The following is a 26,252-nucleotide window of genomic DNA, read 5'->3' on the forward strand; positions in this document are numbered from 1 at the left end:
TCTCTTTCAATCATCCAAACTATACCTCTACATCAAGTTTATTTTTTATTTAGTTTAGAACTTTTTTTTTCAGTTGAAATATGGTTGCTAGCTCTTTACCGACTAAAAATATCTAGATTAAATTCAGAACTATATTTTCAATTCCTTCATTAAAGAGACTAATATTTTCCAAATTCCAAAGGTTCTCTCTTCAAAAAAAAACTGATATCAAAATCACAACATCTGACTATTTTGGTAGCGCATTCTGGTTATGCAAGTGATAAACAATATAGAAGAATGAACAGAACAACCAGAAAGTCATAAAAGTCTGCTAGAATGAGGTAACAATATAAAATCAGATCCCAAAGTAAACTGCACGTCTACAAAGAAGTTATAGCATCGAGCTTTTCATACTGATCTGAAAATTTAAATGACCAGATAACATATTAGTATCCTGAGACTTTTTAACATATATGTGTGTATAAACATATATGTATATATACATGTATATTTATATATTTGGAAAGACTAGACATAAATATGAGCAAAATGGTTCTCTTCGATTTTTAACAATTTCCTTTTAAATTTGCATATCTGACCCCACTGATAAGTGATGATATCAATTCAGTAGGCCATGACCAAATTATATTTTAAATGAAACATTATTGAAAGTAAATATGAGAATTCACTGTATCTAAGAGGAAAAATATTTTGTGAAACATGGTTTAGTTAGATATGATTCTGTGTGTGATTTGGATTGTAAAATGTATTAATCATTGATAAAAATACCAGAAAACAGGTCACTGTTTTTCTTTAATTCATGAGAAATGCACAAATATCTAACTGTTCTACTGTCAACAAACAGAATATACAAAAATAACTCAACAGTCTTGTGTTGAATGCCTAAAAATTTTGCAAAAAATCCACACGCAGAAATCACTAATAGTAGTCTTTTCCACCAGAGAAAAAGTGTGCAGTATGAAGAATAAAGGAGAGATAGAGAAGGAAATTTGACAAAAAAAGACAAAACAGTAAAACAATAGAGCATTTAGCCTAACTTACATAATACATCTGCTTTGATTACGACTATTAATAAATGAAAGAATAACTGGGATTCTTATTTTTAGATAAACCATGAAATTTAACACATTTTAAAATTCACACATATATTGTATATTCCTGAGCACTGCTGACTTGAATAAGAGAAGGGCACATTAAAACAAATTAGCTGCAATAACAACATGAACGTAAAAAGGACCCCAACTAACGAATGACGTGATTATTCTCAGCTGCAAACATTCTGAATTAGTGACGACTGGATTTTCATTTTAAAGCAGGTGCTCAAAAAGTGAGGTCCTTGGGAGAGGCTAAACTTGAATATAATTGTGCCTAAAAGTCTCCCCCTGAGTACCTCTTTGTTGCTCAGATGTGGCCCTCTCTAACTGAGCCACCTCCGCAGGTGAACTCACTGCCCTCCCCCCTACATGGGACCCGACTCCCAAGGGTGTAAATCTCCCTGGCAATGCAGAATATGACTCCCGGGGATGAATCTGGACCTGGCATTGTGGGACTGAGAATATCTTCTTGACTAAAAGGGGGATGCAAAATGAAATGAAATAGTTTCAGTGGCTGAGAGATTTCAAATGGAGTCGAGAGGTAACTCTGGTGGACGTTCTTATGCACTATATAGATAACACCTCTTAGGTTTTAATATATTGGAATAGCTATAAGTAAATATCTGAAACTACCAAACTCCAACCCAGCAGTCTGGACTCCTGAAGACGATTATATAATAACGTAGATTACAAGGGGTGACAGTGTGACTGTGAAAACCTTGTGGATCACATTCCCTTTATCTAGTGTATGGATGGATGAGTAGAAAAATGGGGATAAAAACCAAATGACAAATAGGGTGGGATGGGGGAGATGGTTTGGGTGTTCTTTTTTTCCTTTTACTTTTTATTCTTATTGTGATTCTTTCTGATGTAAGGAAAATGTTCAAAAATAGATTGTGGTGATGAATGCGTAACTATATGATTGTACTGTGAACAGTTCATTGTATACCATGGATGATTGTATGGTATGTGAATATATCTCAATAAAACTGAATTTAAAAAAAAAAAAAGAGAAAGAAACAAACAGACGCATTAAAAGTGAATGGTGGCACAACATTATGAATGTAATTCACAGCACTGAATTATATATTTGAGTCGGTTAGAAGGGGGAAATTGAGGTTGTATATATATTATTAGAATAAAAATAAAAATAAAGCATAGGACTGTACAACACAGTGAACCCTAATGTAAATCATGGACTACTGTTAAAAATTTTAATAATGTTCTTTCATCAGTTATAACAAATTTAACACATTAAAGCAAGGTGTTAATAATAGGGGGGTGTATGGGAACTCTGTATTTTTATGCAAGATTTTTCTGTAAATCCACAACTTCTCTAATAAAATAAAAGAAGTGAATGGTGAAAGAAAAGATTTGAGATAGACATTTTGATATAGGTATTTATCAAATTTATTAGATAATGAAGAATGGTTACTGAACCATTTCTGACTTGAAGTTCAAGTTTCCATAGTTAATAGCAAAAGAAGCTGAATTTAGAAAGGATCATTTTTTAACTCAGAAAATAAGTACATAGCAAACAATTGCTAAGTATTCTAAGCACTCCTTTCATATGATGTAATTAAGAGCAGAAAAGGGTGATATCCTGTTTTCAGTCACACATTCCAAGTAATACAGAGTATTCATAAACTACTTAAACAGTTATATTTATTTTTATACAAAATCCTTAAAATAAATATGTGACATCACTGAAGAGTGTTAAGCCTACAACAGTGCTACATTTTACAAAATGAGTGGGAGGCAGTGTAGTAGTGAAAGTATGCATAGAAGCTGGACCAAAACTGCCTGAGTTTGAATCCTGGCTCTGCCATTAATTAGCGGCTGACAGAAGGCAATTACTTAACCTTCCTTTGCCTTAGTTTTATCATCTGTAAGTGGTGACGAGCAACAATTACCTCACAGACTTATGTTGAAGATAAAATAAATTAATATATAAAGCATAGATAGCAGTGCCAATATATAGTACATACTCAATAAATGTTAGCTATTATTATTATTATTGCCAGAAACCCTCGTTGCCTAGAAAAAAAAAAAGTGTGGACCTTGGCAAAACGGCATAAGCATCAGCTGGAAACATTTTGGAAATATTAGCTCTCAGACTCTATCTCAGACCTAGTGAATCAGAAACACCATGGGAGGGACTCAACAACTTAACAAGCTGGGTAGATGATTTTAGATGCATGTTAAATTGTAGGTCCACTGCTTTAAAGTATTAATAGATTAAACTAGACATACATTATTATTTAGTAGAAGGCTTCCTGATGAAAAAATTAGGTTGATTAGTAACTATATCCTTTTTCTTTTCTTTTGAAAATATCTCTTTTTGTGCCTCTAGAGTACCCTTTGTACAAATATCTGAAGAAAAACTGAGCAGGAAAATCCTAAGATGTCTTAAAATGCATTTGGTAAAACATATAAGAATAACATGAGAAACATTTTTCTTAGACTATTCATCTGAATATAATTTCAGTTATAAAATAATAATTAGATCATTTTAAGAGAGGTATACTTAAATGTTGGATGGGTAGGTCATTCAATTTTATAAGCAATACATGTTGGCAAATATAATCATGAAAGTCTCGATGATAATTCTATGACAGACACAATAGATTCTTGAATATTTAATTTGCTTATCTCTAAGTATTTTTAGAATTGATATTTATAATAAAACTTCCTTTTAAATATTTGATCCTTTGCATGTTATAAATTAAAAACTATTTCTACTTATATCAAAATGTGCAGAACTTAAACATTTATATATTTTACCTAAATTGCAATGAAACTCGCTCAATTATTTTGCACAATTCAGAATGAACGTGCTCAGTGAGAGGCTGCTTGCTATCATACTATGCCTGTTTGTCTCCCCCTGCTCTCTATTCTTTTGCTGTGCACCACACAACTGTGAGAAATGTAGTTGATCCTGAACAGGAATGGTTCACTGGGACTTCTTATAAAGTATCACAATTGTTATTTCTATCTCATAGGTGAAGGAACTAAAAGAACAGTTCTTGCGAAATGAACCAAATTCTTCCACAACCAGGGGCTATAGACTTGAATACAATACTGTGTGTGTGATTTAATTCACAAATGTGATTTCCTACAGGGCCCTGCAACTTTTACAATGTAGACATGACTGATTTTAGAATTCTTTAAAGTCCCAACAGTTTTTCCAATATCAAATAAAATTTAGATATGTAATATTCCTCCAGGCATCCCATTGTACTCCAATATAAATAAATACTACGTGTGTACTATATTTACAATATAACATACTGTATAATATAATATAAGTTTCATATAGACATCTCATACATAAAATTTTTAATTTAATTTTATTTTCTGGTATGCTGGTACACTGGTATCAATACTGCCAATTAAAAAGTAATGTTGTCTCAATAACCAGTAGTTCACCTTTGGAATATAAGCATCCTGTGCTGCTCCACTGGTTAAATCTGGTTATTACCAGTTGTGAACATTACAAAGAAGATTCCTTTATAATAAGTCACTTGCATTAATTAGAAATAAAGACTTGTCAAAGGGGCTACAGCTGACTGTGCCCAATTAAGAAGAAACATATTGAGAGAATAAGGTCAGGTTGTAAGGCCAGGTTAAATTTTAAATAATGACTCCAGTACAATGGCAATAAGAACATTGTTGAGCTTTCTGACTTAACTGGATTAAGCCACTATTTTCTCCTTGAGGATGATATGACTCAGAGAAGTATTCGGTGGATGAACAGACTGAGAAAGGAGCTGCCATATTCATGTTTGTTGAATGAATAAATACACTTTCTTGGTCCCCATGCTTGTATTTTTCTATTACAGTACAACATAAGGACAAACACAGGAAGCAGTTTAATAAATTGGACAGAACGGTGACTCGGACAAGAATCTATATTATCATTCCAGCTCTATTAATCCTTCATCTCCTCATAGTTCATTTTTTTTAAGACAAAGTAAAACAAGACATGTAAGTTTCATTCTAACTTCGAAATTTCTAAATCTGAAAGACATTAACTTTAACCTAAAACAAATTTAACTAAAATCTTAAAAACAAAAGCCAACATGTAAAGCATGTAAACTGTGGACTGCTGGGATAGAGAAGTATTTACCAAAGAAGTTCCCTGGGATCCAAACCCTTTCCCCTGAGAATTTACATTTTAACATGGGGTAATGCATTCAAAGCATAGAACTATAGACATCAATTAATCCAATGGACATTTTACAAATGAACATGAATTAAAACAATAGTTGGACTTCTCTCCTCAACGTCACAGGCATTTTTTTCAGTTACTTTTCTCAGGTGATAACCTAGGTCACCTTTTGGTGATAATTTAAATTAAAATAAACACACCATATCACATTGGTGGTCTCCAAGATGAATGATTGAAGTATGGGAAGAAAACATTAAAACTTATAGTCGTATCTATTACTAGCAAATGAAATAAAAAACAATATTAAATATTTGCTGTATGGATTGACACTAGCTGTCCCCCACACCCACCCCAACCCGGCACCACCAACTATGTGTGAGCTGATCTCAAGTCACCTACTACACTTCAGGTACCTCAAGGAAAGTGAAATCTCACCTATGAAGGGTTGAGACCCACCCTTTCACTTGTACAGTCACTTTCAATGTACTGTTTCATATTTTCTATGTAGATTTATATTTTATCTTTTCAGTTTTAACTAACCCATTTCATGTAAGCTAGTAGCTTTAAAAGATTTCTGAAATTAATCATGATTGAAGGTGAAAGTCTAAAAAAAGAAGTTCCACTGAACAAAAAGAAATCACATCTTGAAGAGGGTTGTATAACTATATAGATTACATTACGTGACTGTGTGAGTGTGAAAACCCTGCGGCTCACACTCCGTTTATCCAGTGTACGGATAGATGAGTAGAAAAATGGGAACAAAAATTAAATGGATAATAGGAGGGGGGTTGGGGGAGTGGGATGTTTTGGGTGTTCTCTTTCACTTTTATTTTTATTCTTTTTTTTTGGAATAATGAAAATGTTCAAAAATTAATTGTGATGAATGCACAACTTACATGATGGTACTGTGAACATTTGAGTGTACACTTTGGATGATTTTACATTATGTGAATATGTCTCAATAAAATTGAATTAAAAGAAAGAAAAAAAAAAGAAATCACAGAAGTGACCCTTCTATTCCCAGAACTGGCTCTTCTTCAGCCTCTTTATGAGGTAAAAACTGTGAGAATTTAATTAATTCAGGCAAATTGGTCAAATTATCAAGACTACTAATGTGGCTTTACATTTACTATAATTAACAATGCCCATATGGCCCAATGAGACCTCATTGAAATTAACAAGGTGTTTAATAACTAAGCATCTAGAATGTGGAGAAAAACCATAACACTTTTTCTTCTGGTGATATGTAACGTCATATGTTACTTAATCCAGTACTCTCAAAATTTCACTAAATTTAAAGATTTAGAAATTTCTTTTGAGGTTTCCCAGCATATTAATTCAGGAATCACATACAGAATCTATAAAGAAGAATTTCTATGTTGGGAGGTGTTTTTTTTAATTCATTGATATAAGGGTATAAGAAAATAAGGTTGAAGACGTTATTCAAAGAATTGAGTTGCCTTCTTTGTTCACCCTATGTTGTACATATAGTAAATTCATAATTCCCTCATAATGATACCAACTTTTCTACACTGAATATTCTTTTAATTATGAGTATGTCTTATACTAATTTGGGAAAGAAAGAACTGGTTGTGGAATATAAAACAGAATATATTCTGGAATGACTGAGAATCATGTTTAAACTAGCCTTGGAAAAGGAATATATGCCCAAGTGCACAAAGCATCAAAAAAAAATTCAGGACCAAGTCAGAAAACTTTTTAAAGAAGCCCTCAAAATCATGAGGCATAAATTCTAGAAAAAAGAATTAAGTATATTCTACCTTTTATTAATTTTACAGTTTCTTCCCAGTGAATCCTAAGGTGGCTATATTTGACAGAGGGAGGCAAACATATATTTAAAGGTGTCTGTTTGGTAAACAAAATTGGGAATGGTAGATCAGTTGAAATTTATGATTTAAGGTCTACAATCTTTTTAATCATAAAGATTTTATTTTACCTACTGCAAGATCAGTATAACCTATCAACTGGTGATGAGGAAGTTGGTTGGACAGAACCCAAGTTAAGTACATCAAAATTAAATATAGACAGAAAATGGATAGGTATAACAAACTAAAATGTAAATCAAAATCCAAAATTTTAACTAAGCCTTGATTTATAATGGCTCCTTCACAGAGCTCTCTCCTGTCCCCCGCCACAGCAGGGCAGCATAGCACAGTGACACACAGAAATGCGAATCATGTCAGCTGCATTCAATTCCCTATTCTATCAAAGGCCAAATGTGTGCATAGGACAAGTAATTTCCATTTACTAAATTTTACTTTTCTTACCTGCAAAATACAAAAATAATAATACATGTCCTAAAGGATTATTGTACACTTGACACCACACACTGCATATAAAGCACTTACTGCCTAGGATAGAATAAGTACATTATGCTAACTAATATTATAATCCAATCTAAACATATTAGACAACTTATTTTAGATGCACAAAAATATTTTAGATGCATAAAAATATAATTATTAGTAAATCAGTTATTATAAAGAAGCAATTAATATTTTCTCTATGTCATCATCTATTCGAGGATTCAAAATTCGTCATTTGAGGAGCCTGAAAATAAAGGTCACATAGTATGAGATCATTTTTCAGATATTAGGAAAGAAAATTAGACTTTGAATCTCTATTAACAATTACACTAGATTTAATTGCTGTTTGAATAAACTAAATGCTGTTTGAATAAACTAAATGCATATCCTACTTACTCATTCTAAAATCAGGATTGCTTATTTCTATAAAATAAAGTAAAATCATCACAGATTGGGCTTTTCAAAAGACATTCATAAAGCACATGATGTGGAATAAATTTTAATGTAGACAAGGGTGCTACAAACAAAATAAATAGCAACATAAATATGCAAGGGAATTCAGCAGACTAACCAAATGTCCCAGACGGGTCAGAGATTTAATGTAATCAATAAAATAAAATGTAGCAAATAAATCAACTCAATTTAATGACCAAGGAATGCCAAGTTGAACTAATGTCATTTGGATTTTAGTCAGGAACATAGATCTTAGAATTAGGTTAAGAAGGCTTTGTAAGGATTGCTTTCTTTTTGCTTACTTGAGAATTAAGAAAACAGTGCAGCTAGCAGGCACAACACAAGCCTTCTGGAAAATTGACTTCACTAATTTTCAGGGAATTTAGAAACTTATTAGGACAGATGCCACTAAAATCCTAAACTATGAACATACATAAATTTCAAAACAAAGGAGAACTAGAATTTGTAATCTCATAGACAATTGTTGCATTAGCGTTTTTTTCCCTTTCATTTTTCTTTCACATTTCATTTTTCTTTCAAATCTGGATGTCAAGACATATTTGTGCATTGTGTACATGAGTTTTTCTGAATATTTTTAAGATTCAAATCTATTATTTTATATGTGCACTGTCAAATCACTGCAACTGATCCTAAATTTATTGTAACAGTATTAATAATTATTATTTTTATTATAGTTGCTAAAGTTTCTGGGTCGCCTACTATGTACCAGGAAATGCTCTCAATACTTTATATAAGTTAACTATTCAATACTCACAATATGAGTATTGTGAGGTAGGTATTATTTTTGGTTCCATTTTACACACCAAAAGCACAAAACACAGAGATTACGTGGCTTTGCCAATACCATTCAACTAGAAAATGACAGAGCTGAGATTCAAACCTTTCTTCCCTTAATTCTGCTTCCATGTAACACAGAAATAAAGCAAACATTTTCATCTCCACTATGTTTGTCGGGAACTTCCCACCTACTTTGCAAATAGAGCCCTGATTTAAAAAGTAAACACTTCTTCACAAATACTAAGTAGTACAGGTATTGAAACATGCAAAAGCCTGCCCAGTTTAACAATTATCAGTAATCAACAATTACTGTATACCACAGAAGAGACAAACTGAGTAAGACCCAAGTTAGAGAAGTCACAGACACCTGTTAAGAGGCCATCTCCCAGACCTCACCTATCCCGTTTTCTGGGGAAGTCACAAGCGCAAGCTAAGTGGTCATCCTCTACCCCCACCTCCTTTTCTGTCACCTGCCATTCTACAACCTGGGGGAGATGTCAAATCTAACGAAAAGGCCCAGCCAAACTGTAAACCTGGAAAGTGGGAACAAGAAGCCCCAAATGCTTTTCAGAACAGGATTTCTCAATGACAAGGACCTCCTCCCCAGCAAGTGCATAAAAGCCACACTCAAACAATATAGATTTGTGCCCAGTGGGGCATGCAGAGCTGCCATCTCTCAACTCCAACCCTGAGCAGTTTTCGGTGGAGATGGGACTTCTCCCCCTGCTCTGTTGGACTACGGAAGTGACAAGGATATTTGCCCTCCCCGGACAATAAAGGGATCATCTGCTGAAAGTTTCTTTTGTGCCCTGAACCTGTGTTCCCACAACGCACTGTTGTAGTAACTTGCTCCACAATCCCTACCTCATGTTGCTAAAAATTTGATAGACAAATTCTCTGTATACAAATACTATGACATAAGGCATTATGCCAATAAAGTTACAAATTGCCTAGACCATTCACAGGAAGGGGATTCCATTTGCCACCTACAAAATCAAGGAAGATCTCATGGGAGGTGATATTTGAATTGATTTTTAAAGAGTACTGAGGATTTGAGAGAGAAAATTGTATGACTTCATGATAGGTAATCAGAGAAGTGGATATGTTAACATTTCCCAGCACACTGGACACAGGAGAGAGAGTCTTAATTTGCAGTAAGGCAACAATCCTTATGTCCTTCCATAAGAACTGTGACTTACCAAACAATTTAGCACAGTCATACTTACATTTTAAGTCTTGAGAAGGAAATTGGTTAAATGAGTGCAGCCATAATTTTTTTATCATATTACACAATCCTAAGGGGATATTAATTCTATCCCTTATTTCAGCCACTGCTTTAGCTAAAACTGGCTGTCACTAAGTATTTATTTTGTACCCACAGGTAAATACAAACAGCATATATCTACATAGAAAAGCATACATATTATAAAATGTCCCCAAGGAATTGTCTTATGTTAGAGCCCTTGAAGAGGGTGATGCTTGATAGCCCCCCTACAAATGGCTAATTCAGGTGTACCTAATATAAAGTTTATGTTCCAAAAGAATAATTTCTCCCCTTTAAATACCTGTGCTACCTTTAAGTGAGGACATGTATCATCATTATAATTAATAAAATCAAAAGACTACACTTCAATATATCATTCTTTATATTTAAATCCAAACTTGTTGATATACCAGTATAATACACATGAAAGAATGGTAGGAATCAGGAGATTCCAAATTTAGTCCTGGTTCTTGTATTTACTAATTTGTCAAATTTGTATGAAATACTTCTATTACAAAAGCTAGCTGTTCTTCTTCTCCAGCTACTATATTCTAAACTCCTCATCCCTACCCCACCTTCTCGTAAATGTAGGTGTTCTGAAGATTCTGCCCTGTACTATGTGAAGCTTTTTATATTTATACCATGTAGATGTGTGAAGCAGACTAACAGTAAGACAATAGGGTGCAGAGGGTTTGTGGCAAGCTGACGTGTCACATCCAAAGGCATTCGAATTAATTTTTTTTTAACATTGTGTAAGCACACCAAAATATATTTGGTAGTGAATCAGGCCTTCTATATATGTAGCTTCACACTTGTTGGGGCAATTTCAGCCCCTTGTTTTCAAATTCTACTTATAAGTTAAACATAAAACTCTATTCTAGGCCACTCTCCTGAGCAACAGAACTGAACAGTTAGCTGCCTACTAGAAAGTTCTTGGATGTCCTTGAGCAAGTTTTGGTGTAAATGTTCCTGACTTTTAAAAATCTTTGAAACATTGTAGGCCTTCCAAATCTTCAGTTATATATAGATTTAATTGTAGATATGAATGCTTTCTTCCTCTAAACCTTTGGTTATTACCTCTAATCTATATGCTTTGACTTCATCTTTGGGAACACATGACATGGTTTACATCTCTGTATTTGGCCTCCATTTTTGTTATTTTTTCTCCTGTAAGTTAGCTCTGTGAAATTTTTTTTGACAAATAATTTGCCTTGTCAAAATTGTTCATTCATCCAATGGAAATTTTATTTGTTTTAGCATTTTGGTTTCAATGCTTTTATGTTATTTAAGCTCACTTTTTATAGGTCACTGACTCTTTCACTGGGAACACCAAGCAAATATGTAACACTTTTTTCTTTTTATTTGAAGCAACACTATCTCAGGGGAAAAGTTTTCTCTGAGTCTCTAATACTATGGTCTTCTACTCTATTGTTAATGGATTTTTATTGCTTCCTCATTGGTTAGTTTCTATTTTATTAGTAAATGCAAGAAATATCCTTTAAAATATCTTTAGCTACAAATAAAATAAATAATTTTATAATTGTTACAAATAAAAATTTCATATATTTATACAAAATATTAAGATTCCTTAATATGGCCAAAACTAAATAACACTTATTTAATGTTTACCTGTGCCAGGCAGTACATGCTCACATTATGCATGTAAAGTGTTATTTCCAACAAAAAGATGTATTAGTATACAGATTGTTCTGATAAGTAAACAACCTCAATTAGATTAAGGAATTCTCAAAAGACATACAGCTAGAAAGTAAAAGAGCCTGAATAACCATGGTTTTCCCAAATAGGTAATGGAATCTAAAAATTGACCATTACAACTAATCAAAACAGTGAAAAACTATTTAATGTGTTAAATTACTTTTAAGATACTGCTGAGTAGCCTTTGAGGAAATAATTATGTTGTGCATTACTTATGGTAGTGGAACTTAATATTGGTTATTTCTGTAAAAGATTTTACAATATGGAACAAAATGCATTAAAATGTCCAAAATCTTTGATCCAATATTCCCATTTATGGGAATCTATCCTAAAAATAAATTCAAAATTTTGAAAGGAAGTATCCATAGACAAAGATGTTTATTGCATTCTTATTTGTATGAATACTCACAGAGGAAAATTAAAGTTCCAAATAAAGGAAGAGATAATTGAATGGTATTGTTTTAACTCTAAAAGGTGTGCCAACAACTATTTTACAACATAGGAAATGATTATGGCAGACAATAATTTGTTCACTTAACAAACATCATGGAAATAAGTAAACATATGTTGATGTAGAAAAACCTTGAAAAATGTAACAAAAAGATAATATGTTTGTATTAGGGTAAGAAGGTAATGGATGTATTTTTTTCTGTTTCTGGCTATTTTTTCCATAATGTGATTATAGTCTTTACACATATAACTTAATTTTTTCATCCAAGAATATTCAAAATTAGAATGAAATTTATGAAGCACCTAAACAATTGTATCACGTCTCAGATGAGAGACTTTTAAAAATTTGTATGTGGTTTATAGGTTTTAATGCATTACATTATGGGCAACTACAATTTTATGGCCATCCTGGAGCATGAATCAAAGTGTCTGATTCCTATTATTGTGCTCCTTATACTACACAACACTCTTTCCAATTTATTCTGGCACCATTGTTATATAAAAAACAGAAACAATTTTATTACATGCTGACCACCATTTGCATGTTTTAAATTTTAAAATCATATTTTGCTGTTTATAAGATTTTGATTTAATTTGCTAATGGTCACCTCATAGTCTAAAATGGAGAATGCATCCTTTTATAGGCATACTTATAATCAACAAGTAGTCACAAGAAAAAAAGATTTTGCCTGCTTTTAATAATGCATTTATTATCCACAGTAAATAATATAGATTAAAAGTTGCTAAATTTTTTTTGTGGTGATGCTCCAGGACAAATAAAAAAACAAAGCACAGAAAACACTAGCACTTTCAAAGAGTGTTCAAGCGAATATTACAGACTTTTCCTGTATGAGGGAAGGCAAAAGACAGGGCAAGTTCAACAGGTTCAGTTATACTAATTCCTTTCACTCTTACGTAGTTTTATTTCAATATGTGAGTGAATAGCTGTGTAGGCAAATTATGCAACTGTAAAAATTGAGGACCCTCATGTTACAAATATGTTACTTTTTCATTTGCATAAATACAGTGTTTGAAAAGTCATATTTACATTTGTGCACATAACTGTTAGACCTGAGCAAAGAAAACTAGCCATTTTCTATTTAAAATAAAAAAAAATAGCTAATTAATAGGAAACCAGACTTAAGTAACTCGAACTGTTTTACTTGGCATAAAAAGTGTCTTATTTAATTAATTTAGAGAAAAGTATGTATTTGCAGTGTTAAAAACATTATATTTAGACAACACTTGACTAGAAAATTGACTAGAATAAGTTAGTTGATCCATTTAATTTATGAGAAAACTTTTGTCAGTTTTACAAGCTAAATGTTTAATAAAAGTTGCAAGTGGTGTAACACTAGGAGGGTTGACAAAGATTTTGCAAATATTTTTGAATTGCCATATAACTTTTAAATATCAAGTGTTAATCCCAATGGTATCTTTTCAAAAGTGTTATTCATTCTGATACCACTCAATAACCATCAAAACATTTTGCATTAGCTGACAGTTTGTCCTTCATAAGCCTTTCCTACTTTGATAAAATGACACACACCACACACACACACACAAACACATATACATTCATCATAAGAGGAAAATCAGTTCTAGCATTACACCTATGTCTAGAGGAAAAAAATACTTTAAAAATCCAAGTTTTTCATCTATAAAATGGAGAAATTAAAACCTACTTCATAATGTTAATTTAGGAATTAAATGAAATAATGTCTGTGAAGTCCTTAGTAGCATACAAGCCAAGTTAGTGCTCAATAAACCACGGTCTTCAAAAATATTACTAGTGGTAGTTTGTGAAACTGTGACGTTTAAAGCAAACATTATATTTATTACCTTTTTTTCCCTTACACTTTACTTGTTCTGTATATTTTTTAACTTTCCTTTTACATATCTGGAAGGATATTCTATAGAATAGTATAGGAACATAAGGGTTTTAGATTCCTCTCAAAAACTTATGGTGAGGAACTTAAGACGGCGACTAGGTGAGACAGAGAAAAAAATACCTCCGTGGAAAACACTAGATAAAGAACCAGAAAGTGACCCAGAACACCACTTCCAGAGTAGCACCAGCCAGACAAGCTCTGCTAAAGCCACAGGGAACGTGCGTTTGGTGAAACCAGGAGTCTGCATTCTGAAACGAGCGAGTGAGTCGGCTGAATCCCTCGGCCACGCTGCGGTGCGGGGAAATGGTGGATTGGCGTTTTTAAAAAAAAAGAAAAAAAAAGAAGCCCGGGAACAGCTGCAGATAAGACGGGAGCAGTCTAGACTAACACCTCAGTGTCTGAGGTTAAGGATACCCCTTTCCACACCCACTGCTGATTGTCTCAGGTCCAGGGGAGCAAAGGGGAGACGAACGACTTGCAGCCGTCTCCCCAGTGGGTGGGGCTACTCCTGCCCGGGGCCGAACACACAGTACAGAGCCGAGCCAAGAAACCCAGCCTGACAGGGAGTCTTTCCCACAGCACCGCTCACACGACACAATATCAGCCATGGACAGTGGCCTTGAATACACCCACAGCTGATTGTCCCGGAGCTGGGAGAGCGGAGCTGTGTGGAAAGGGGGAAATTAACGCATCCCATTCAACCATCTTTGAAGTGGGCTGGGAATGCCCCTACACAGCCGGCAGCCCAGGGCTTCCCTGGAGGCCGGCGCTCACTTGTGACGTGGCACAGCCCTCCCCCCCTTCAGCAGAGGTCCTGGAAAAGCACAGCAGGGAGGGGGAAACCGCTCGGAAATCCCAGGGAACCTACGCCAATACCAAGGACTTTTGTGTCAGCAGCAAAGAACAGCCTTAAATCTCCAGGAACACCTGGGAGGTTTGATTGTTAAACCTGCCCTTCCTCCCTAACCGCTCAGGCACACACCCCTCATTGAGGGCAGACAGCACCAACAACACACCCAAATTAAGTGCACCAATTGGACCCAAAAAGAATCAGATCCCCACATGCCACAAAGTTGGGGAGAACTGACTTGAGGGGAATAAGTGACTCACGGACGCCATCTGCTGGTTAGTTAGAAAAAGTGTATGTCACCAAGCTGCAATTCTAACAAATTAAAGATCAAGTAAAGCAAATGCCAAGAGGCCAAAAACAACAGAAAATCTTATAGCATATGATAAAACCAGATGACATGGAGAACCCGAACCCAAACACTCAAATCAAAAGATCCGAAGACACACAGTTCCTGGAAGAATTAATCAAAGAACTACAGACAGGCAATGAGATCATGGCACGGGATATAAAAGACTTGAAGAAGAGCATGGCACAGAATATAAAAGACATAAAGAAGACCCTAGAAGAGCATAAAGAAGATATTGCAAGAGTAAATAAAAAAATAGAAGATCTTATGGAAATTAAAGAAACTGTAGGCCAGATTAAAAAGACTCTGGATACTCATAATACAAGATTAGAGGAAGTTGAACAACAACTCAGCCTCCTTGAGGAGCACAGAACAGAAAATGAAAGAACAAAAGAAAGAATGGGGAAAAAAATTGAAAAAATTGAAATGGATCTCAGGGATATGATAGATAAAATAAAACATCCAAATTTAAGACTCATTGGTGTCCCAGAAGGGGAAGAGAAGGGTAAAGGTCTAGAAAGAGTATTCAAAGAAATTGTTGGGGAAAACTTCCCAAACCTTCTACACAATATAAATACACAAAGCATGAATGCCCAGCAAACTCCAAATAGAATAAATTCAAACAAACCCACTCCAAGACATATTCTGATCAGACTGTCAAATACTGAAGAGAAGGAGCAAGTTCTGAAAGCAGCAAGAGAAAAGCAATTCACCACATACAAAGGAAACAACATAAGACTAAGTAGTGACTACTCAGTGGCCACCATAGAGGCGAGAAGGCAGTGGCATGACATATTTAAAATTCTGAGAGAGGAAAATTTCCAGCCAAGAATACTTTATCCAGCAAAACTCTCCTTCAAATTTGAGGGAGAGCTTAAATTTTTCACAGACAAACAAATGCTGAGAGAGTTTGCTAATAACAGACCTGCCCTACTTCAGATACTAAAGCAAGCCCTACCGACAGAGAAACAAAGAAATGAGAGAGAGATATAGAGACTCTTAACAGACATACATAGAATATTACATCCCAGGTCACTGGGACACACATTCTTCACTAGTGATCACGGATCTTTCTCCAGAATGGACTGTATGCGGGGACATAAAAACAAGCCTCAATAAAATAAAAAATAAAAAAATGAATTTGTTCAAAGCACATTCTCTGACCACGATGGAATACAAATAGAAGTCAATAACCATCACAGACTTGGAGAATTTACAAACAACTAAAGGATACAAATGAGGGGGAGAGGAAAACATTCCCGGATAATCAAAAGCTGAGGGACTTCATCACCAGTAGATCAGTCCTAAGCAGGCTGAAAGGAAGGGACACTAAACAATTGACTGAAACCACATGAAGAAATAAAGATTTCCAGCAAAGATCACATGGTAAATATAAAGACGAATACTACTGTATTGTTGATTTATAACTCCACTATTTACTTCCTACAGGATCTAAAATACATAAACTGTAATGATAAATTGGTGGTTTTGGACTCAATGTAAAATAAGTAATTTTTGACAAGAACTACATAAGGGTGGGGGAATGGAGGAGTATAGGAACACAGTTTACGTGTGCTATTGAAGTTAAGTTGGTATCAAAGAAAAACAAGATTGTTATAGATTTAAGATGTTAAATTTAAGCCCCATGGTAAGCACAAAGAAAGTATCAGAGAATATGACCAAAGAGATGAAAAGTAGAGTAGGGGTTCCGAGAAGTGGGGGAAGGGGCAATGGGGAGTTAAGAAATGAGAGTAGGGTTTCTGTTTGGGGTGAAGGGAAACTTCTAGAAATGGATGGTCGGAAGGTGATAGCATTGCAACATTCTAAATGTGATTAATCCCACTAAGGGAATGCTAGGGAGGGGTGGAATAGGAAGATTTAGGCTATATGTATCTTTCCACAATTGAAAAAAAAAAAGACAGTCTAAATAGATGACAATTAAATGCCAAGGATGATCCTGGATGGGATCTGAGGTCGGAGGAGAGGAGGCTCAAAGGGACACAGATGAGACACAAGAGGAAAAAAAAAAAAACAAAAGGAAATATAGAATGTAAGCTTCATATCAATGTTGAATTTCTTGAACTTCTTAGCTGCATTTAATGAGATTGCATAAAATAATGTTCTTGTCCATGGGAAAGGTATATGTGAATTACATTGTTTGTTCAAGATATGTGCAGCTTGCTCTCATATGTTCAGAGGACAGAGCAATAGATGATGGGTGTTAGGGAGGGAGGGAGAGAGGGAGGGAAAGAGAGTCGGTGGTGTGACAGGATCTTAAAGGTGATGGATTGGGGTATCGGGGGAGGGGGGGTCGGGGTATGAAGGAGTTCTATGTATGGGGTTTGTACTGTTTTTGCAACTGTTCCTGTAAGATTGAACATATTTCAAAATAAAATTTATTACTAAAAAAAAAAAAAAACTTATGGATGACAAATAATAATTTTATTGTACTTGTTTCTTTTGCTCACTGATGTATCCCAAGATCTTAAAAATAACTAGAATGTAGGGGGCAAACAACAAATAGTTTCAAATGAACGGATAAGTGTATCTAGGTATCATTTTTTTCTGGTGCAAAAAGTCAAATATATGAGGATTTGTGGGGCTTTTTGTTTGTGTGTCTTGAGAATTTGTATTTAAAAACCTGTATGCTCCAACTTTAACTTAATATTTTGCAAATGTCTCCATCACAACCAAGTAACTAAAATGCCTCCCCAATCTGTCTAAATGTGGCAATACAAGAAGTGATTCATAGTACAATAATGTATCTCCTAAAATCATTTGAATATGCACATTAGATTCATCCAGTAGAAAAAGCATATTGAGAGCCCACTATGTTTCAAAAAGTGGAGAGGCAGGACCAAGTTTTTGCACAGCTCCAAGAGGTGTTATTCTTATGGTAGTTAAAATGAATGGAACCCCCCGGTGAAGTGCAGTGCAAGCTGAAGCAGACATGGAGTCCATGAAGATGGGAGTCAGTGCAGAGGACTGACTAAAAGCTATACGGTGCAGTGTAGGGCAGTTCAGATCCAGGAAAATGCACTGCATTTTTATTAAAAAGATACAATTAATAAGTTGTTAAATATCATGTACACACTAAAACTCATTTCTATCTTGTTGTGTCTAACTAGCATTCTGCTTGTGCTAGCTGACATTTTCTGAAAAACTATACCTGCTGACTCAATTTGTTCTTTAAAACCAATCCTTCTCTTATAATTTTGTTTATCTTAAGAGTTTAATGTAAAAATTTTAATACTTACATCAAGGTCATCTTTTGCATTGTAGTAGACAACTTCATTGCTCTGTAAAAAGTAAAAGGAGTGCTTTGTTAATTGGAGTAAAAATATTTTTTTAAATACTGGATCAAACACTGAACACATTTTATAACTATTTCTAAATAGTCAAAGCCTCATAATATTCCTTTCACAATATATTCCACAAAGAGCCATGTAGATTTAACCAATATTTTCTAACATATTAGAACAGTATGTCAGTGATATTAAAAAACAAATCTTGCACTGGGGAAAAAGATCTCAGTATAAATCTGAGAATGATTTGTTCAAGAAAATAAATTGTGAAGAATTCCTAATTCAAATAAGTGACATATGTATCTAAACCATTAAATGATATGCAGGATTATTCAAGAAGCACACAGGATATGTGGCATGTTAAGACTGTTGAAAAGGATTTTTAAAAATATATCTCAGTATTGAAATTATTCTTGAAAAACATGTGTTTATGAAAAATTGGCAGAAATTTCCTCATGAGATTCAGATAAGGGATCAAGGGTAACTGAATTTTGAGAGCAAAAACTATCAGATTGCTTAATGCATTAATGATCTTATAATGTAGCAAAGAGAATTAGCATTGGTTCTGTAACAAGAATACAGTACATATAGACAGCTCTGCTAACCATTGATGTTGCTGCAATATGCCATAAATATAATTTATGGGTATAAATTGTGGGAGGGAAATGGAAAAGAAAGGGTGAATAAAATTACTGGTAACAGTTAGGAATTTAGAATTCCTATTTGTGCCTCCAAGCCCATTTATATAGATTTCCCTTTCCTTTCTTCTCCCCATGAATTGACTGGACTAGAGTAAATTTCAGTACATCTTCAGTAGTATCTTGAGCACTATAGAAAGATGTATTTTCTGTGTCTTTTAATCACCTTTAAACACAGATACTGTAAAATTACATTAAAAGCAAACATATAAAACACAAAATCAGAAACAAAAGACAATTACTTGGGAAAAAAAAATCACTAAATGATTACTTCTCAGTGTATGGTCCCCCTAAATCACCAGTTTTTCAAGACATGAATAGATGTTACATTGGCAAGAGCAGTGCATGGTAATACGATTTTTTGAAAACAGGGGGTTAAAGTTAAAATTATCTCTTTTTGGCAGAAATTCACAGAGGTGGCAGTATATGAATATACATTACAAATTTCCAAGAGGAAAAGATATCTTATTTTGTTTCCCAAACTTATTTGCCATAGCCCCCCCCCCCCTTTTTTTGTGTGTGAGAAATGTGCCATGAAAGTAAAGAACCATAGGATATAAGTCTCTATTAAAACTATTAACAAAAAAACAATAAATAAAAATAGCAGGACTTGTGATTCATAATCATAAAACCATGAGTTTGAATTTATTTCACTTAGTATCAATAAAACTTCAAAAATTACCCTTTAATTGATTTTCTTTTTAGAATTAGGAAGTAGCCAAAGAATTTCAACAAGCATCAAAGTCCCAATTCATGAAATATTTCTTACAGCATTAACTAACGAAACAGAGTTAAAATACAAAATCAGAACTCATAGCATACACAAAGCAAGAGAATTTTCTGAATCCACCTGAGACCCAAACCTAATTATTAGTTTACCAATGGCTCTTGCAAGTCTATAATTTGCATGTAGCAGACAATTTTCAATTTATAATGTGGACTGCAGTAATATCTGAAACACTGAACGTAGACTTCATTTCTGCCATTCTTTACTCATATTTACAGAAGCGGAACATGTAGAAAATGAGGTGAAACTTACAAGTGACCATTTTCAACAGACATTTATTAAATACCTATATGCACACACCGCTGTGCCAAGAGAAACATAAAATAAGTTAAACACCCCCTTTCCTACCCAAATCAATTATAAAAAAAACAAAAACCAAAAAAACCATGTTTCTAGGATTACATGTGGTTCATTGTACTAGAGCTATTGGACTAAACTGATTAGTCAATTTTTTCCTGTGTGTAAAACATGGTCACACATAAGAAATAAAGCAAATTTATTAAACCTAAGATCAAGGGTACAACATTCAATGCCAGAAGGGGGTATAAGTATGATAAAGAAATGCCAGTTTTAACTCAAGCCAAATATTTTGATTCTGTTAAGATAAACTAATACAAGAAATAAAATAGAAGAAAATCTAAGTTTTTTGGAGGTTTTCCAAATGCTTTTCCCTTTTTACTATACCATATTTTATGCAAAAATCCTTTATTTAGTTCTACTTTTAGAAACTCTGCATTGCTTCTAAAACTGTTATTGCAAATATGTATTCCAAACTTTATTTAAATTGTGCATTTGTAGAAGACTTTTTAGATTTTGGATGATGCATAATTCCAAACACTGATTTTTTTTCTTTTAAGCGTAATGGAAAAGAGACATTAGGCATAAATTTATATTGCACAACAAACAACCAAACTCCTTCTTGTAACTGAGTATTTTATATTTTTATATTTCTAATTTTCAAAGACCTTTTTTTGATTCTATATTCATTTCTTACATGGTCAAAATATAAATGCAAAAATATGACCTGTATACAAAAATAAAAAAAACTAAAAAGCACTTCATTAGATATGTCTGCTTAGACAGGTTGTCATGTTTTAATAACACAAACCTTAATGGAATGTGTTAACTGATTACATCCGCTGCCTATCATTTAAATTTCTTCTCCTCCATTAAATGTGACATTTGTTTTTGACTTAAGGGTATTTTTTTTTTCTACCTTGCTTTTTTAAAATACTCTTTCCTTTCTCAAACACCAAATTTTGCAGTGATAATATTCAGGTTTAATTATTCCTTTATTTCATGAAACAGAAAATCTCAATTGGTCAATTTAAGTAAGGATAAATCCATATAGTATATCAGAATTTTGGGGAACTGTCACTTTCCATTTAGTCAACCAATGACAGTATGACACTAAAATAAATGGCAAATATTCATAGAGTATTTATTTAATATAACTATATAAAAATAAAATTTCCACTCTCAGTTTCTCATACTGTCTTATAGAAAATTATAATGAAAGGTTTAACTGTGACTTTTGTCTAGACAATTTCAGAATTATTTGGTTCAAGAATGATTGAAGAATATATAAGTTTCAGAAAAATCATAATTTGGAGAAGCGGTGTTCTCTTGCATACCACATTGACTTGCAGTTATCTCTCTGCTATATAAAAATATATATTAAGATGTGTGCAGCTTTGTCAAACAAAATCAGTTTGCACCAAAACAGATCCTCAAATCATGGAATAGCCAAAATTATTACCCGAACCAACCTTAAAAGAATCAGGATAAAATGAACTCTGTTCTAAAAAGGAAAATAGAAAAGGAAATTTTACAGAGATAGTAACCTGGCTTTGAAGGCAGGAATGAATGAAGGAAAGACAAAAGTATCAGCTGAAATCCTTCTCCCTTTATACTGTCCCTTGTTTCCTTCCCACTTAGAATTTTACTGGGAGATTTTTGGGTCTATAGACCACCAAAGGCAGACACATGCCACACATTCAACAATTATTTGATGACCTCATATTCTATCACTTGGAATTCCCTCATTCCCTCCTCCAGAAAGTGTATAGTTATTTATACCAGTATCAATTAATACTTTGATTAAAACTATGACATATAAATTAATTATCAAATTATAGAATTGAGTCATCTTTATTGTCTTCTAGCTAAATGTTTTTATGAAAATAACTATAAAACATCATCTTGGAAGGTATTTCACACTGAAACATAGATACTTCAGTGGATTTTATGCATTATGTACGGTATGACAGGATAAAGCCTGCAACAGCATCAAACTAGATTCAAGGACTGGTCAAACCTTTAGAGAGCTATTTTCCATAATTTAAGTGCCACCAGATGAAAAGAACAAATTATTGTGTTTCTGGTTTATAACCAAGTATTTTTAGTTATTTACTGTCTCCTTGAAACAAATTTACCCAAATGGTCCTTGCTAATATAATACTGCTGCCTACTGAAATTTAAAGCATCCCCTAGCAAGTTGAGAGATAAATTACTTTACTTTTTTTTTTTTTTTTTTTTTTTTTTTTAAGATAACTGCTTTACTTCCAACATGTTCCTACTTTACTCCAAGAAAGTTACATAATATAGCAACATTTCAGTGAACTTGTTCCTACTACATCCATCAGAAATTAACAGACCATAGTCATTTCTGGGCATCCCCAGAACGTTAAATAGCTTATCTGTTCTTCTTGGATTATTGTTCCCCCTTCCTTAATTGCTCTCTACTGCTAGTTCCCCTACATTCTACATTATAGACCATTTGTTTTACATTTTTCAAAGTTCACATTAGTGGTAGCATATAATATTTGTCTTTTTGTGCCTGGCTTATTTCGCTCAGCATTATGTCTTCAAGGTTCATCCATGTTGTCATATGTTTCACCAGATCCTTCCTTCTTACTGCCGCGTAGTATTCCATCGTGTGTATATACCACATTTTATTTATCCACTCATCTGTTGAAGGACATTTGGGTTGTTTCCATCTCTTGGCAATTGTGAATAATGCTGCTATGAACATTGGCGTGCAGATGTCTGTTCGTGTCACTGCTTTCCGATCTTCCGGGTATATACCGAGAAGTGCAATCGCTGGATCGAATGGTAGCTCTATATCTAGTTTTCTAAGGAACTGCCAGACTGACTTCCAGAGTGGCTGAACCATTATACAGTCCCACCAACAATGAATAAGAGTTCCAATTTCTCCACATCCCCTCCAGCATTTGTAGTTTCCTGTTTGTTTAATGGCAGCCACTCTAACCGGTGTTAGATGGTATCTCATTGTGGTCTTAATTTGCATCTCTCTAATAGCTAGTGAAGCTGAACATTTTTTCATGTGTTTCTTGGCCATTTGTATTTCCTCTTCAGAGAACTGTCTTTTCATATCTTTTGCCCATTTTATAATTGGGCTGTCTGTACTATTGTCATTGAGTTGTAGGATTTCTTTGTATATGCAAGATATCAGTCTTTTGTCAGATACATGGTTTCCAAAAATTTTTTCCCATTGAGTTGGCTGTCTCTTTACCTTTTTGAGAAATTCCTTTGAGGTGCAGAAACTTCTAAGCTTGAGGAGTTCCCATTTATCTATTTTCTCTTTTGTTGCTTGTGCTTTGGGTGTAAAGTCTAGGAAGTGGCCTCCTAATACAAGGTCTTGAAGATGTTTTCCTACATTATCTTCTAGGAGTTTTATGGTACTTTCTTTTATATTGAGATCTTTGGTCCATTTTGAGTTAATTTTTGTGTAGGGGGTGAGGTAGGGGTCCTCTTTCATTCTTTTGGATATGGATATCCAACTCTCCCAGCCCCATTTGTTGAAAAGACCGTTATGGCTCAGTTCGGTGACTTTGGGGGCCTTATCAAAGATCAGTCGGCCATAGATCTGAGGGTCTATCTCTGAATTCTCAATTCGATTCCATTGATCTATATGTCTATCTTTGTGCCAGTACCATGCTGTTTTGGCAACTGTGGCTTTATAATAAGCTTCAAAGTCAGGGAGTGTAAGTCCTCCCACTTCGTTTTTCTTTTTTAGAGTGTCTTTAGCAATTCGAGGCATCTTCCCTTTCCAAATAAATTTGATAACTAGCTTTTCCAAGTCTGCAAAGTAGATTGTTGGAATTTTGATTGGGATTGCATTGAATCTGTAGATGAGTTTGGGTAGAATTGACATCTTAATGACATTTAGCCTTCCTATCCATGAACATGGAATATTTTTCCATCTTTTAAGGTCCCCTTCTATTTCTTTTAGTAGAGTTATGTAGTTTTCTTTGTATAGGTCTTTTACATCTTTGGTTAAGTTTATTCCTAGGTACTTGATTTTTTTAGTTGCTATTGAAAATGGTATCTTTTTCTTGAGTGTCTCTTCAGTTTCTTCATTTCTAGCATATAGAAACATTACTGACTTATGTGCATTAATCTTGTATCCCGCTACTTTGCTAAATTTGTTTATTAGCTCTAGTAGGTGTATCGTTGATTTCTCAGGGTTTTCTAGATATAAGATCATATCATCTGCAAACAATGACAGTTTTACTTCTTCTTTTCCAATTTGGGTGCCTTTTATTTCTTTGTCTTGCTGGATTGCCCTGGCTAGCACTTCCAGCACAATGTTGAATAACAGTGGTGACAGCGGGCATCCTTGTCTTGTTCCTGATCTTAGAGGGAAGGCTTTCAGTCTCTCACCATTGAGTACTATGCTGGCTGTGGGTTTTTCATATATGCTCTTTATCATGTTGAGGAAGTTTCCTTCAATTCCTACCTTTTGAAGTGTTTTTATCAAAAAGGGATGTTGGATTTTGTCAAATGCTTTTTCAGCATCTATTGAGATGATCAATTGATTTTTCCCTTTTGACTTGTTAATGTGTTGTAATACATTGATTGTTTTTCTTATGTTGAACCATCCTTGCATGCCTGGAATGAACCCCACTTGGTCATGGTGTATGATTTTTTTAATGTGTCTTTGGATTCGATTTGCAAGTATTTTGTTGAGGATTTTTGCATCTATATTCATTAGGGAGATTGGCCGGTAGTTTTCCTTTTTTGTAGCATCTTTGCCTGGTTTTGGTATTAGATTGATGTTAGCTTCATAAAATGAGTTAGGTAGTGTTCCATTTTTTTCAATGTTTTGAAAGAGTTTGAGTAAGATTGGTGTCAGTTCTTTCTGGAAAGTTTGGTAGAATTCCCCTGTGAAGCCATCTGGCCCTGGGCATTTATTTGTGGGAAGATTTTGATGACTGATTGGATCTCTTTGCTTGTGATGGGTTGGTTGAGGTCTTCTATTTCTTCTCTGGTCAGTCTAGGTTGTTCATATGTTTCCAGGAAATTGTCCATTTCTTCTACATTATCCAGTTTGTTGCCATACAGTTGTTCATAATATCCTCTTATAATTTTTTTAATTTCTTCAGGATCTGCAGTTATGTCACCTTTTTCATTCATTATTTTGTTTATATGGGTCTTCTCTCTTTTTGATTTTGTCAGTCTAGCTAGGGGCTTGTCAATCTTGTTGATCTTCTCAAAGAACCAACTTTTGGTGATATTTATCCTCTCTATTGTTTTTTTGTTCTCAATGTCATTTATTTCTGCTTTAATCCTTGTTATTTCTTTTCTTGTACTTGGTTTAGGATTGGTTTGCTGTTCATTTGCTAGCTTCTTCAGTTGATCCATTAGTTCTTTGATTTTGGCTCTTTCTTCCTTTTTAATATATGCGTTTAGTGCTATAAATTTCCCCCTTAGCACTGCTTTTGCTGCATCCCATAGGTTTTGGTATGTTGTGTTCTCATTTTAATTCGTCTCTATATATTTAGCAATTTCTCTTGCTATTTCTTCTTTAACCCACTGATTGTTTAGGAGTGTGTTGTTTAACCTCCAGGTATTTGTGAATTTTCTAAGTCTCTGATGGTTATTGACTTCTAATTGTATTCCATTGTGGTCAGAGAATGTGCTTTGAATAATTTCAATCTTTTTAAATTTATTGAGGCTTGTTTTATGTCCCAGCATATGATCTATTCTGGAGAAAGTTCCATGAGCACTAGAAAAGTATGTGTATCCTGGTGATTTGGGATGTAATGTCCTGTATATGTCTGTTAAATCTAATTCAT

At 34.0% G+C, this 26,252-nt stretch overlaps 1 protein-coding gene across 13 annotated transcripts in view; it reads right to left on the minus strand.

The window, feature by feature from the left end:
• CACNA2D1 (calcium voltage-gated channel auxiliary subunit alpha2delta 1) overlaps positions 1-26,252 on the minus strand; it is a 526,916-nt gene that overhangs the window by 173,360 nt on the left and 327,304 nt on the right. For all 13 annotated transcript variants that reach the window (XR_005217008.1, XR_005217009.1, XR_005217010.1 and 10 more), the window contains exon 5: positions 18,619-18,660. Coding sequence is in view for 10 of the 13 variants with exons in the window: in XM_037836528.1 (XP_037692456.1) it covers positions 18,619-18,660 (42 nt within the window). In the remaining 3 variants the exon portion in view is untranslated. The remainder of the gene's footprint in view (positions 1-18,618; positions 18,661-26,252) is intronic.

The sequence above is a fragment of the Choloepus didactylus genome, chromosome 5 (assembly GCF_015220235.1).
Source record: "Choloepus didactylus isolate mChoDid1 chromosome 5, mChoDid1.pri, whole genome shotgun sequence".
NCBI classification, from domain to species: domain Eukaryota; kingdom Metazoa; phylum Chordata; class Mammalia; order Pilosa; family Megalonychidae; genus Choloepus; species Choloepus didactylus.